This window comes from Anabrus simplex, chromosome 2 (assembly GCF_040414725.1).
Source record: "Anabrus simplex isolate iqAnaSimp1 chromosome 2, ASM4041472v1, whole genome shotgun sequence".
NCBI classification, from domain to species: domain Eukaryota; kingdom Metazoa; phylum Arthropoda; class Insecta; order Orthoptera; family Tettigoniidae; genus Anabrus; species Anabrus simplex.
This window is the reverse complement of record NC_090266.1, coordinates 616,169,021-616,181,492: the sequence shown is the minus strand read 5'-3', so window position 1 is coordinate 616,181,492 and position 12,472 is coordinate 616,169,021. Positions and strand designations below refer to the sequence as shown.

The 12,472-nt window shown below is 40.4% G+C and overlaps 1 protein-coding gene across 1 annotated transcript in view; it reads left to right on the top strand.

The window, feature by feature from the left end:
- LOC136862962 (inactive hydroxysteroid dehydrogenase-like protein 1) overlaps nt 1-12,472 on the top strand; it is a 306,443-nt gene that overhangs the window by 262,662 nt on the left and 31,309 nt on the right. The window contains exon 5 of the mRNA XM_067139263.2: nt 3,500-3,727. Coding sequence (XP_066995364.2) covers nt 3,500-3,727 — 228 coding nt within the window. The remainder of the gene's footprint in view (nt 1-3,499; nt 3,728-12,472) is intronic.

Below are 12,472 nucleotides of genomic sequence, written 5' to 3'. Positions count from 1 at the left end.
CAATGTCTCACGCTACAGGACACAGCCCTTGAGGCGGTAGAGGTGGGATCCCTCGCTGAGTTCGAGGGAAAAACCAACCCTGGAGGGTAAACAGATTAAGATAAGATAGGAAGATATATTTTGTTATTTGTTTTACGTCGCACCGACACAGATAGATCTTATGGCGACGATGGAACAGGAAAGGGCTAGGTGTGGTAAGGAAGCGGCCGTGGCCTTAATTAAGGTACAGCCCCAGCTTTTGCCTGGTGTGTAAATGGGAAACCATCTTCAGGGCTGCCGACAGTGTGGTTCGAACCCACTATCTCCCAGATGCAAGCTCACAGCTGCGCGCCTCTAACCGCTCGGCCAACTCGCCCGATGTTAATACATTTAAAAAAAAGAAAGGGAAATTTGTATGTAGGGAGGGGGGGGGGTTTGTTAAATGATATCTAGGGCTGTGGATTGTTAGCGTTTTGGGAGAAGAAATTTAGAATTTTGATTTGTACATTTAGCATTTTATAGCGTCTGAAATGAAAATGAAAATCCACAGCTCGTTCCCCGTCATTCGACCGGGTCAGGAATGGAATGAATGAAGCCCCATGTAGCGGCAAGGATAGGAATTGTGTCGGCTGGCGTAGACTATTGTACTCCTCTGGGGCAATGATTAATGACTGACAGATGAAATGAAATGATATTGGAGAGTGTTGCTGGAGTGAAATATGACAGGGAAAACCGCAGTACCCGGAAGAAAACCTGTCCCGCCTCCGCTTTGTCCAGCACAAAGTTCGCATGGAATGACCGAGATTTGAATCACGGAACATAGGGGTGAGATAACGGAGCGCTGCCTCCTGAGCCACGGAGGCTCTTTTATAGCGTTTATAATCCCTAATTTACTGTTTTATAGTGTCTTGAAAAAAAAGGTAGAATTTGAGGTAATTCTGATGATTTTCTTACAAGTTGTTTTTACGTCGCGCCGACACAGATAGGTCTCATGGCGAAGATGGACGGGAAAGGGTTAGAAGTGGGAAGGAAGTGGCCGTAGCTTTAATTCAGGCACAGCCCCGGCATTTACCTGGTGTGAAAACGGGAAACCACGGAAAACCATCTTCAGGGATGCCGATAGTGGGGTTCGAACCCACTATCTCCCGAATACTGGATGGTGGCCGCACTTAAGCGACTGCAGCTATCAAGCTCGGTAATTCTGATGAACAGGTGGCTCTTGATAATATAGTGAAATTAAAATCGCAATGCCGAGTTTTAATAATAAAATAAAGTGCATTACGTATAACAAAATTGTAAATGTATTTTAAATTGATATAGGCTCAAGCGTAAGTTAGAAACAACTTTTCCGGGCTGAGTGGCTCAAACGGTTGAGGCGCTGGCTTTCTGACCCCAACTTGGCAGGTTCGATCCTGGCTCAGTCCGGTGGTACTTGAAGGTGCTCAGATACGTTAGCCTCGTATCGGTAGATTTGCTGGCACGTAAAAGAACTCCTGCGTGACTAAATTACGGCACCGCGGCGTCTCCGAAATCCGTAAAAGGAGTTAGTGGGACGTAAAGCAAATAACATTATTATTATTATTATTATTATTATTATTATTATTATTATTATTAGAAACAAATTTATATTGATACAGAATGAGAATAATAAAAGTAAAATTATCTGAAATCATGTTCATGAATCTGTGACACTGTTGAAGGAAATCCTGGAAGATACTAGAACATTATGTTCTGTCTATTGCGTTCTCATATCACTTACAATTAAATTGTATTCAGTGATATATATTTCAGTCCCTAAAATCCCGGTAGGACCCCAACTACATTGCAGAGCCGCTTGGGAAAATTTCTGGGTATTTGAGCTTAACAACCAACAGCATCTGTAGGCGGTCAAAGAGCGCTGAAACTCCCCGCATTAAGTTGGAAGAGAGTAAAGTTATAGCCATGCGGTCGCCCTGCAAAGATTTGTCTCGCGTAACCTTCTGTTGTTGCGTCATCTGTCATGAACTTTCACGCTTGCACCTGATGTGTTCTGGAGGCATTTGAGCTTACCATAACTGAGGAGCCAACACGTTCGGTGATATCGTATGATGTATGCGTCAGCCACGAGACATGTGTACCCCGGTGTCAAGATTGCTTTAAATTTTGGAGATAAGAACATTGTTGATCTCAGCCTCGTGCATGAGACAATGTGTGCAATTGTACTGTCGGTTATAAAGGTTGAGAGGGGAGAATATGAGGTTCGTACTCTGGGGGCGAAGGTCGTTAAAATCCTAGTCAATGCTATGTCAGTGGGTAATAAAGGCTGCGTGAATACAAAACAGTCGATTTAGGTGTCGAAACTAAAAGGTAAAACTCTATCTTTACAGCTGTAGACGGTGGTTATGAAAAGCTGTTTTGTTGCCCCGTAATCGATTGTGAAATATGATTATTTGTTTTGGTCCCCACCCTGCTCTCTTAGCTGCTTAATTCACATCCTAAGAAGGCGTGATGTTTGCTAAAGGAGCCAAAGGTACCATTCTATGTAAAAGAAGACACGGTGCTGATAAGAATACAGTAAACTTCCTAAATGCGCATTCGTTCATTACTATAGTATACTAGAAAGAGTGCGCATTTCATAACTGGAAATCATGTATAGTAGTATTGTCAACATTCATTTGATACAGTATTGCTGCCCTACTCCAACTTACAAAATGAGTTCTTGAGATATAAACAAGGACATACAGTATACCGAGCTCGATAGCTGCAGTCGCTTAAGTGCGGCCAGTATCCAGTATTCGGGAGATGGTAGGTTCGAATCCCACTGTCGGCAGCCCTGAAGATGGTTTTCTGTGGTTTCCCATTTTCACACCAGGCAAATGCCCGGCTCCATGGCTAAGTGGTTAGCGTGCTGGCCTTTGGTCACAGGGGTCCCGGGTTCGATTCCCGGCAGGGTCGGGAATTTTAACCTTAATTGGTTAATTTCGCTGGCACGGGGGCTGGGTTTATGTGTCGTCTTCATCATCATTTCATCTTCATCCCGACGCGCAGGTCACCTAAGGGTGTCAAATCAAAAGACCTGCACTTGGCGAGCCGAACTTGTCCTCGGACACTCCCGGCACTGAAAGCCATACGCCATTTCATTTTTTTTCACCAGGCAAATGCTGGGGCTGTACCTTAATTAAAGCCACGGCCGCTTCCTTCCCACTCCTAGCCCTTCCCTGTCCCATCGTCGCCATAAGACCTATCTGTGTCAGTGCGACGTAAAGCAAATAGCAAAAAAAAAAAAAAAAAAAAGAAGAAGAAGACATACAGTATAGTTCTTGCTCTGTCTGGCTCTATACTAAGATTATATCGTGAACTCCAGTTTATTCACACTCCAACAACGATGTCTTGGTGTTTCTATAATAACATTTCTGAATTACAGCATGCAAACTACATTTAAACAGTCATTATCAAAATGTATTTGTATTAAACTAGGGGAGCGATATTTCTGTTTGAAGATGTATGTATACATTAATCTGATACATTTCTCTTCCTTCAGGTGTTTGTCAAGAGTTTCTCAGACGCTCTACGATATGAGTATCAGAAAGATGGCATTACAATTCAGCATTTATCGCCCTTATTTGTCAACACGAAAATGAATGCATTCAGCCACCGACTGCAAGTAACCAGCTTCTTTGTACCAGATGCTACAACTTATGCCCAAAATGCGGTCAATACTTTGGGTAAAGTTAATACCACCACTGGTTACTGGGCACATGGCATCCAGGTTTGTTCACTTTCTCTGTGTGCTGGGTATAGTAATTTAATATTCATGTGGATTTCGATGTATATACAGAGTTTTTGGGAGATAAGTACAAATATTTGTCTGCTTGTTATTGGTAGGGCCCTGAATATACACTGACTGACAGAGCAAATGCAACACCAAGAAGGAGTGGTCAGAACTTTATGCCAATTGCAGGGTAGACTGACGTCACTGAGGTATGCTTATGATGTGAAATGCGCCGCTGTGCTGCGCACGTAGCGAACGATAAATGGGACACGGCGTTGGCGAATGGCCCACGTCGTACCGTGATTTCTCAGCCGACAGTCATTGTAGAACGTGTTGTCGTGTGCCACAGGACTCGTGTATAGCTAAGAATGCCAGGCCGCCGTCAACGGAAGCATTTCCAGCAGACAGACGACTTTACGAGGGGTATGGTGATCGGGCTGAGAAGGGCAGGTTGGTCGCTTCGTCAAATCGCAGCCGATATCCATAGGGATGTGTCCACGGTGCAGCGCCTGTGGCGAAGATGGTTGGCGCAGGGACATGTGGCACGTACGAGGGGTCCAGGCGCAGCCCGAGTGACGTCAGCACGCGAGGATCGGCGCATCCGCCGCCAAGCGGTGGCAGCCCCGCACGCCACGTCAACCGCCATTCTTCAGCATGTGCAAGACACCCTGGCTGTTCCAATATCGACCAGAACAATTTCCCGTCGATTGGTTGAAGGAGGCCTGCACTCCCGGCGTCCGCTCAGAAGACTACCATTGACTCCACAGCATAGACGTGCACGCCTGGCATGGTGCCGGGCTAGAGCGACTTGGATGAGGGAATGGCGGAACGTCGTATTCTCCGATGAGTCACGCTTCTGTTCTGTCAGTGATAGTCACCGCAGACGAGTGTGGCGTCGGCGTGGAGAAAGGTCAAATCCGGCAGTAATTGTGGAGCGCCCTACCGCTAGACAACGCGGCATCATGGTTTGGGGCGCTATTGCGTATGATTCCACGTCACCTCTAGTGCGTATTCAAGGCACGTTAAATGCCCACCGCTACGTGCAGCATGTGCTGCGGCCGGTGGCACTCCCGTACCTTCAGGGGCTGCCCAATGCTCTGTTTCAGCAGGATAATGCCCGCCCACACACTGCTCGCATCTCCCAACAGGCTCTACGAGGTGTACAGATGCTTCCGTGGCCAGCGTACTCTCCGGATCTCTCACCAATCGAACACGTGTGGGATCTCATTGGACGCCGTTTGCAAACTCTGCCCCAGCCTCGTACGGACGACCAACTGTGGCAAATGGTTGACAGAGAATGGAGAACCATCCCTCAGGACACCATCCGCACTCTTATTGACTCTGTACCTCGACGTGTTTCTGCGTGCATCGCCGCTCGCGGTGGTCCTACATCCTACTGAGTCGATGCCGTGCGCATTGTGTAACCTGCATATCGGTTTGAAATAAACATCAATTATTCATCCATGCCGTCTCTGTTTTTTCCCCAACTTTCATCCCTTTCGAACCACTCCTCCTTGGTGTTGCATTGTCACTGTCAGTCAGTGTATGAAAATGAAAACCTACAACCTGTTTTCCAGGCATTGACCGGGTCAGGGATGTGATGAAGGAAGCAGATAAAGGCTATTAGTACGATGGGGTCGCCACTCCCAAAGTGATTTATTAATGAATGATAGATGCTATGAGATGAGAATGGAGAGTGTTGCTGGAATGAAAGATGACAGGGAAAACCGGAGTACCCGGAGAAAAACCTGCCCCGCCTCCGCTTTGTCCAGCACAAATCTCACATGGAGTGACCGGGATTTGAACCACGGTATCCAGCGGTGAGAGGCCGACGCGCTGCCGTCTGAGCCACGGAGGCTCTCAGTCAGTGTATATGACGTCAAAATAATGTCCTATTGCAAAAATTAAAAAATTAAGTTGAAAATGTGATGTTTGTAGCTCAAGTAATGATGAACGACTTAGAGCTTTGCTGACATACATTACAATATTTTACAGTGATAAAACGTCCGCGCGTTTTCATACAGCTTACACATGCATACTACCTGAAGTTGCAGAGTAGTAAATGAAATGGCGTATGGCTATTAGTGCCGAAATGTGTCCGAGGACTTCGGCTTGCTAAGTGCAGGTCTTTTTGATTTAACTCCCGTAGGCGACCTACGGATGAAATGATAATGAACACGACACATACACCCAATCCCCGTGCAGGAGAATTAACCAATTACGGTTAAAATTCCAGACCCTGCCGGGAATCGAACCCGGGGCCCCTGTGACCAAAAGCCAGCACTCTAGCCATTTAGCCATGGAAAGTAGTGATGTACTTAGAATCGTTTCTTGCATATTACGCACGCATACAGCCTGAAGCTTGCTACGACGGATGGTATAAGTCGAGAGGCAAACGAAGTTACTACCTACCTCACAAAAATCGCGCTCTACTTCAAGCCCTTCCCTCGGAAAAAAACATTCGCTAAATTTTACAAAATCATATTTTATGAACTGCGGACATTCACCGCTATCTTCCGTAAGGTTATTGGTACTTATCTCCCAAAGACCCTGCATACTGTAAGTGAGCTGGTACATGTAATAGTGACAATATATATATTTTTTAAGAAGGAAGCCATTTTTTCCGTGTAATTTTTTTCAGTGCGTTGAAACACAAAATGTAACTCTTAGAACGCTATCTATCTATCCATCCATCTATCTATCTATCTATCTATCTATCTATCTATCTATCTATTTATCTATCTATCTATCTATCTGTCAATATAAAATAACATGTCCTGACTGACTGACGGATTCATCACCACCGAGCCAAAACTACTCGACATAAAGAAATGAAATTTTGGCGATACATTTATATTAGGGTGTAGATGCTCACTAAGGGAGGATTTTTGGATATTCCGTCGCTAACGGGGTGAAAAGGGGGGTGAATTTTTTAAATGAGGATATCTATATCTCAAAAACTTAAAAGTTTACAGACGGAAAAATTAGTATTTGTAATCTCCTTTAAAAATAAAGAAACGCGTATTTTTTGTTTTTGGAAAATCCCATTAAGGGGGGTAAAAAGGGGGAAAATGTGTTGAACACCTTTTATAAGGAGACTTATATCTCAAAACTGAAGATGTTACAGACATGAAAATTCGTATCTGGAATCTCCTTTGAAAATAAAGAAACGCGTATTTTTGTGGTTTTGGATAATCCGATGAATAGGGGGTGAACAGGAGTGACAAACGTGGTGAATTTTTAAAAAGACTATATCTGCAAATTATCTCAGGCACGTAACATATTATAGATTTGAAAACTGGTATTTGGAATTTCCTGTAAAAGTAAAGAAACATAAAATACTTTACTTTCGGAAAATCCACATAAGGGAAACTGAAAAAGGGGGTGAATTTTTAAAATTAGCATATCTACAGTATATCTCAAAAACTTAACATGTTGCAGACGTGAAAACTGGTATTGGAATCTCCTTTAAAAATAAGGAAACACGTATTCTTTGGTTTTCGGAAAAAATCCTTAACGGGGGGTGGGGGATGAAAGAATTGAAAAATTAGTTCAATTATTTGTATGAGAATGTATATACCAAAAAATCTAAAGATGTTACAAACGTAAAAACTGGTATTTGGAATCTTCTTTAAAAATAAACACGCATTTTGGGGGGTCAACTTGGTAGGGGGAATGAAAATGGAGATGAATTCCTTTTTCGAGGATACATATATCTCAAAAACTGAAGATGTTACAGTCGTGATAATTGGTACTGTTTGTTTTCGGAAAATTCACTTGAGTGGGGAGTGTGAAAAGAAGTAAAAAATGAATTCTTTTTCTGGAGAAACTTCTGAAGGTTACAGACGTGGAAATTGGTATTTGGATCTCCTTTAAAAATAAAGAAACACGCATTTTTGGGTGGGGGAAACCAACTTAACGGGCAGGGGTGGAGTGAAAAAGGAGTTGAATTTTTTCATGAGGAGACTTATATCACAAAAACTGAAGATGTTATAGACATGAAAATTTGTATTTGGAATTTTCTTTCAAACTAAAGAAACACGTAACCTTTTGTCTTTGGAAAATCCACTTAAGGGGGGGGGGAATTAATTGAAAAATTAGTTGAATTCTTTGTATGAGGATATTTATACCTCAAAAACTAAAGATGTGACGGACGTGAAAATTAGTATGTGAAATCTCCTTTAAAAATAAAGAAATACGCATTTTTGGCAGGAAATCAACTTGGGGCGGGAGCGGTAAAAAGAGAGTTTAATTCCTTTTTATGACGATACATATATCTCAAAAATGAATATGTTACAGTCGTGATAAGTGGCATTTGGAAGCTCCTTTATATATGTAAAGAAACAAGTATTTTTGGTTTTCGGAAAATTCACTTAAGGGGGAAGGTGAAAGGAAGTGAAAATTTAATTGTCTTTTAATGGAGAAACTCGTATCTCAAAAACTTAAGGTTACACACGTGAAAATATGCATTTGGAATCTCCTTTAAAAATAAAGAAACACGCTTTTTTGGAGGGTGGGGGAATCAACTTAAAGGGCTGGGGTGAAAAAGGAGTTGAATTCTTTTTATGAGGATACTTATATATAAAAAACTGAAGATGTTAGAGGCATGAACATTTGCATTTGGAATCTTCTTTCAAAGTAAAGAAACACGTGTTCTTTTGTCTTCGGAAAATCCACTTAAGGGGGGTGAATTATTTGAAAAATTAGTTCAATTCATTGTATGAGGATAATTATATCTGAAAAACTAAAGATGTTAAAGACGTGAAAATTGGTATTTGGAATCTCCTTTAAATATAAAGAAACACGCACTTTTGGGGAGGGATGAATCAACTTAACGGGTAGAAAGGGGGGGGGGTGAAAAAGGATTTGAATTACTTTTATGAGGATACTTATATCTTTAAAAATGAAGCAGACGTGAAAATTAGTATTTGGAATCTCCTTTAAAAATAAAGAAACACGCATTTGTTTTTTTTCGGGAACACGACGTAACGGGTGTGGGATTGAAAATAAGTAAATAAGGAGTTGAAATACGTTTATGAGGATAGTTTATCTTAAAAACTGAAGCTATTACGGACGTGAAAATTGGTATTTTAAATTTCCTTTCAAAATAAAGAAACACGTATTCTTTTTGTTTTCGGAAAGTCCACTTAAGGCGGGAGAGGGGTGGAAAGAAGTGAAGAAGAAGAAGAAGAAGAAGAAGAAGAAGAAGAAGAAGAAGTTGAATTATTCTTATGAATATATATTTATCTCAAAAACTGAAGGTGTTACAGATGTACAGACATTAAAACTGGTATTTGAATCTCCTTTAAAAATAATGAAATACGTATTTATTTTGTTTTCAGTTAAGGGGCTGAAAAGAATTGGAAAATCGGGTGAATTTTTAAAACGAGTACCGGTATATCTACATTATGTGTCAAAAACTTAACATGTTAGAGACAAGAAACTTGGTATTTCGAAAGTTCTTTAAAAATACAGGAACATGTATCTTTCTGTTTTCGGAGAAGGCACTTAACGGGGGGTGAAAAGAAGTGAAAAATAGTTTAATATTTTTTATGAGGATACTTATATCTTAAAAATTGAAGATTTTACAAACGTGAAAGTTGGTATTTTGAATCTGCTTTAAAAATAAAGCAACATGCATTTCTGTTTTCGGAAAATTCAATTAGATTGGGGTGAGGGTGGGGGAAGGGCTGATCAAGGGGTTAAATTCTTTTTATGGGGATACTTATGTATATCTCAAAAACTGAAGATGTTACAGATGTGGGAATATGTATTTGGAAACTCCTTTAAAAATAAAGAAACCTGTATTCATGTTCTCGACTTAAGAGAAGACTGTTTCTCACATGTAGAGTTCTATGTCGCATGGTCGTCTTAGCCCACAAACATGGTTTACAAAGAATTTTAGGGGTAAATGAAACTCAATTTTTGCGCGAGTTTTTATACTTTAGGAATTTTCAACTAATGTCTTAGTACAATGCCGAGGAACGATTACTTTGTTAAAATTACGAAATGCACGCGAGCGAAGCCGCGGGTAATTGCTAGTACCGTATAATTGCCCATTTTCACAGGCATGTTATAGTGTTCTAAGTGTTACATTCCGTGTTTCGACAGACTAGAAAGCTTTTAAGTTCTACGATAAATGCATGCATGCATACATACATACATACATACATACATACATACATACTGAACCCTTTGGTCCACTATGAAGGATACCTATGTTTCTTACCTATCAGCAAAATTTCATGAGCTCTGTCTCTTGGTCGTATCGGGTTCTTCGTCACGTGCTGAGGTAAAAGGTAGGGTTCAGTAATTCTAATCTGTCTACTCAAATGAAAGGTCCGTTTAAAAATATTCCTATTTATTCAAGTAATCCTGAAGAATTATTCATTTATCATCGGTATCATTGGAATCCAATCGTGTCCCCTGAACACCACAATCATTTTACACAGAAGGTCAGAACACTGGTGTGAGCCTTTGACATTACTGCCTGATGGGCATCCTTATTAGAAACCATTGTCTCAATTATTAATTAAAGAAAAGAAAGTCTGCAAATCCTTAAATTCGACTTCCATGTGAGAGTACATGTACCATCATAGTGATTCTTTATGGTCCAGTCCTCGTAACACGAACTCTGGACTCTGGGTATAATTAAGGCAGTCCAATCGGTGTGTGCCACACAGTGGTTATACGGCATGGACCCTTAATTGAATCGATGTGACCTGCGACTATGTCATGGACCGACATTTAAACTTCTAAGTTACTTTAAAGTCATTGTGGATGATGACCGCAAGGAAAATGATTCTACGGTGGCATATGGCCCTACTCTAAGTCACTGAGGTTGATGACCCCATGACCATCCAAGTTTCTAAGCTGAAGGCTAAACACAATTAAGTTACATCGGTTAATGACAAAAGTTTCCACTTTACTAACCCCAGCACATTTACTGCTCCATCCATCCAAGTCAAATCATGCAACAACAACAATGCTCACAATACTTTGAGGCAGTAAAATCCATTACCTTCGGATATGTCCCCTTAATCGTTACGTTAACATTTACATATTCCCCAGAAAAATAAACTAAGATTTCCAGAATCCATCTTCAAGTTATTCGCTTGATTTAAAGTTATTTCAAAATACGTTTCCACTGAATTTAATAATTAAATAAATTTAAATGATTTAATGAAATCTTAATGAACAACAAATTCTATCTCCGCGGAAGAATGGTCTCTTTCACAAGTCCCTACACAAGTCTTGACGTAATTCATTTTTAATCATGTTGGATGTATATCGTCTGTTGTTCATTCCTGTAGCTGGAAAAAATTACATCATTATTTCCAGTATCTATCTTGTTTCGTGACATCACACTTTAATTTAATCTAATACTAATCATTATTACTACTTGGATAACCCTGATAATTAAGTACAAAAACATATGTAACTCGCCGTACAATGTAAACCGATTACCATGTCATATCTTGTCATAACATTTCCGTGAAGCTTTGTGCGCCCCTCACAAACAAAACAATCATCATTACCATCGCTCTTTATTTTGGACAACCCTGAAATTGGCTAACCTCGCTCATTATACTCTAAGTGTAGGGTTTCAAATGTACATTACAATCTCAATTAAACAAATTTACAGTATCTAACAACAAACACTATATTCCCGGATGAAAATGTCAACTAGATTCCGTAGTTATAATGATTTCCGTTGCCAAGAAATGCGATCTCAATTCTAACACACTACCCATCCCGTTACTCGAGCTGCGAAATCCTATCAGCTGAAGGCATTGAGACACCACCCCCGCTCCGTTGTGATATGAAACATCTGTTTCCTCTTGACTGACTGGCCTCTCAGAATGAAACCTTTAACTTCCCCGACATAATTAAACAAATACGATATTTCTGACCAACAAAATGCACACAGATATACTTCAAAATGCCCTACAATAATTGTACACGTCGCAAATTAATACCAGCGTGGATTCTCGCATTCTACTTTCCATCCCAAACATTACACAGAATCTTCCTCGGGCTTATACATATCCCGGCACATTAACAGACTTCCAATCATCTGATTCACAAATCCTATCTCAACTCATACGACAGATCTAACTCTCGTCTCAACTCGACGGCTCTCACTGACAAAAAACCGGAATAAAAATACTTAAAATCCACGACGCATAATACGCACAAATACATTAATAATGAACACTTCGCATAATGATCTCGTATTTTCCAAAACTGGATTTCACAAAATGATTGTCAAAATTCTACTATTTTTTTATTCCCAGTCAGACACAGTTTAAATGGACATAGAATAACGTTTCACTTCGTGACAAAATTCACCACTCTACATTTCTCAACCCGACAGCGCGCTTCCACTCGATTGAAAAAGGGTAACCATGGGTTTCTTACATTAATTCCATCAAATTCAAACAGAAAATTTTTACGTCAGATAAAATATCTTAATTTGACATCACAAAGGTATAAGCAATAAATTCACGGAAATGACGATCTACTCTGGACGTGATATCACTTCGAAACCCTCACTAATAACTTTTTACATGTCGCACGGCACTCGCAATATTTTAAAAATTTATCCAAGCAGAAAATAAAACAAATGACCTTTCGTCATATTTCAGACATTCGCCAAAAAACATGTGGGTGACCAACTTCATCATAAAAAAAAACATTTCAAATGCACATAAGTTTGACATCACAAAACAAGATATAGTA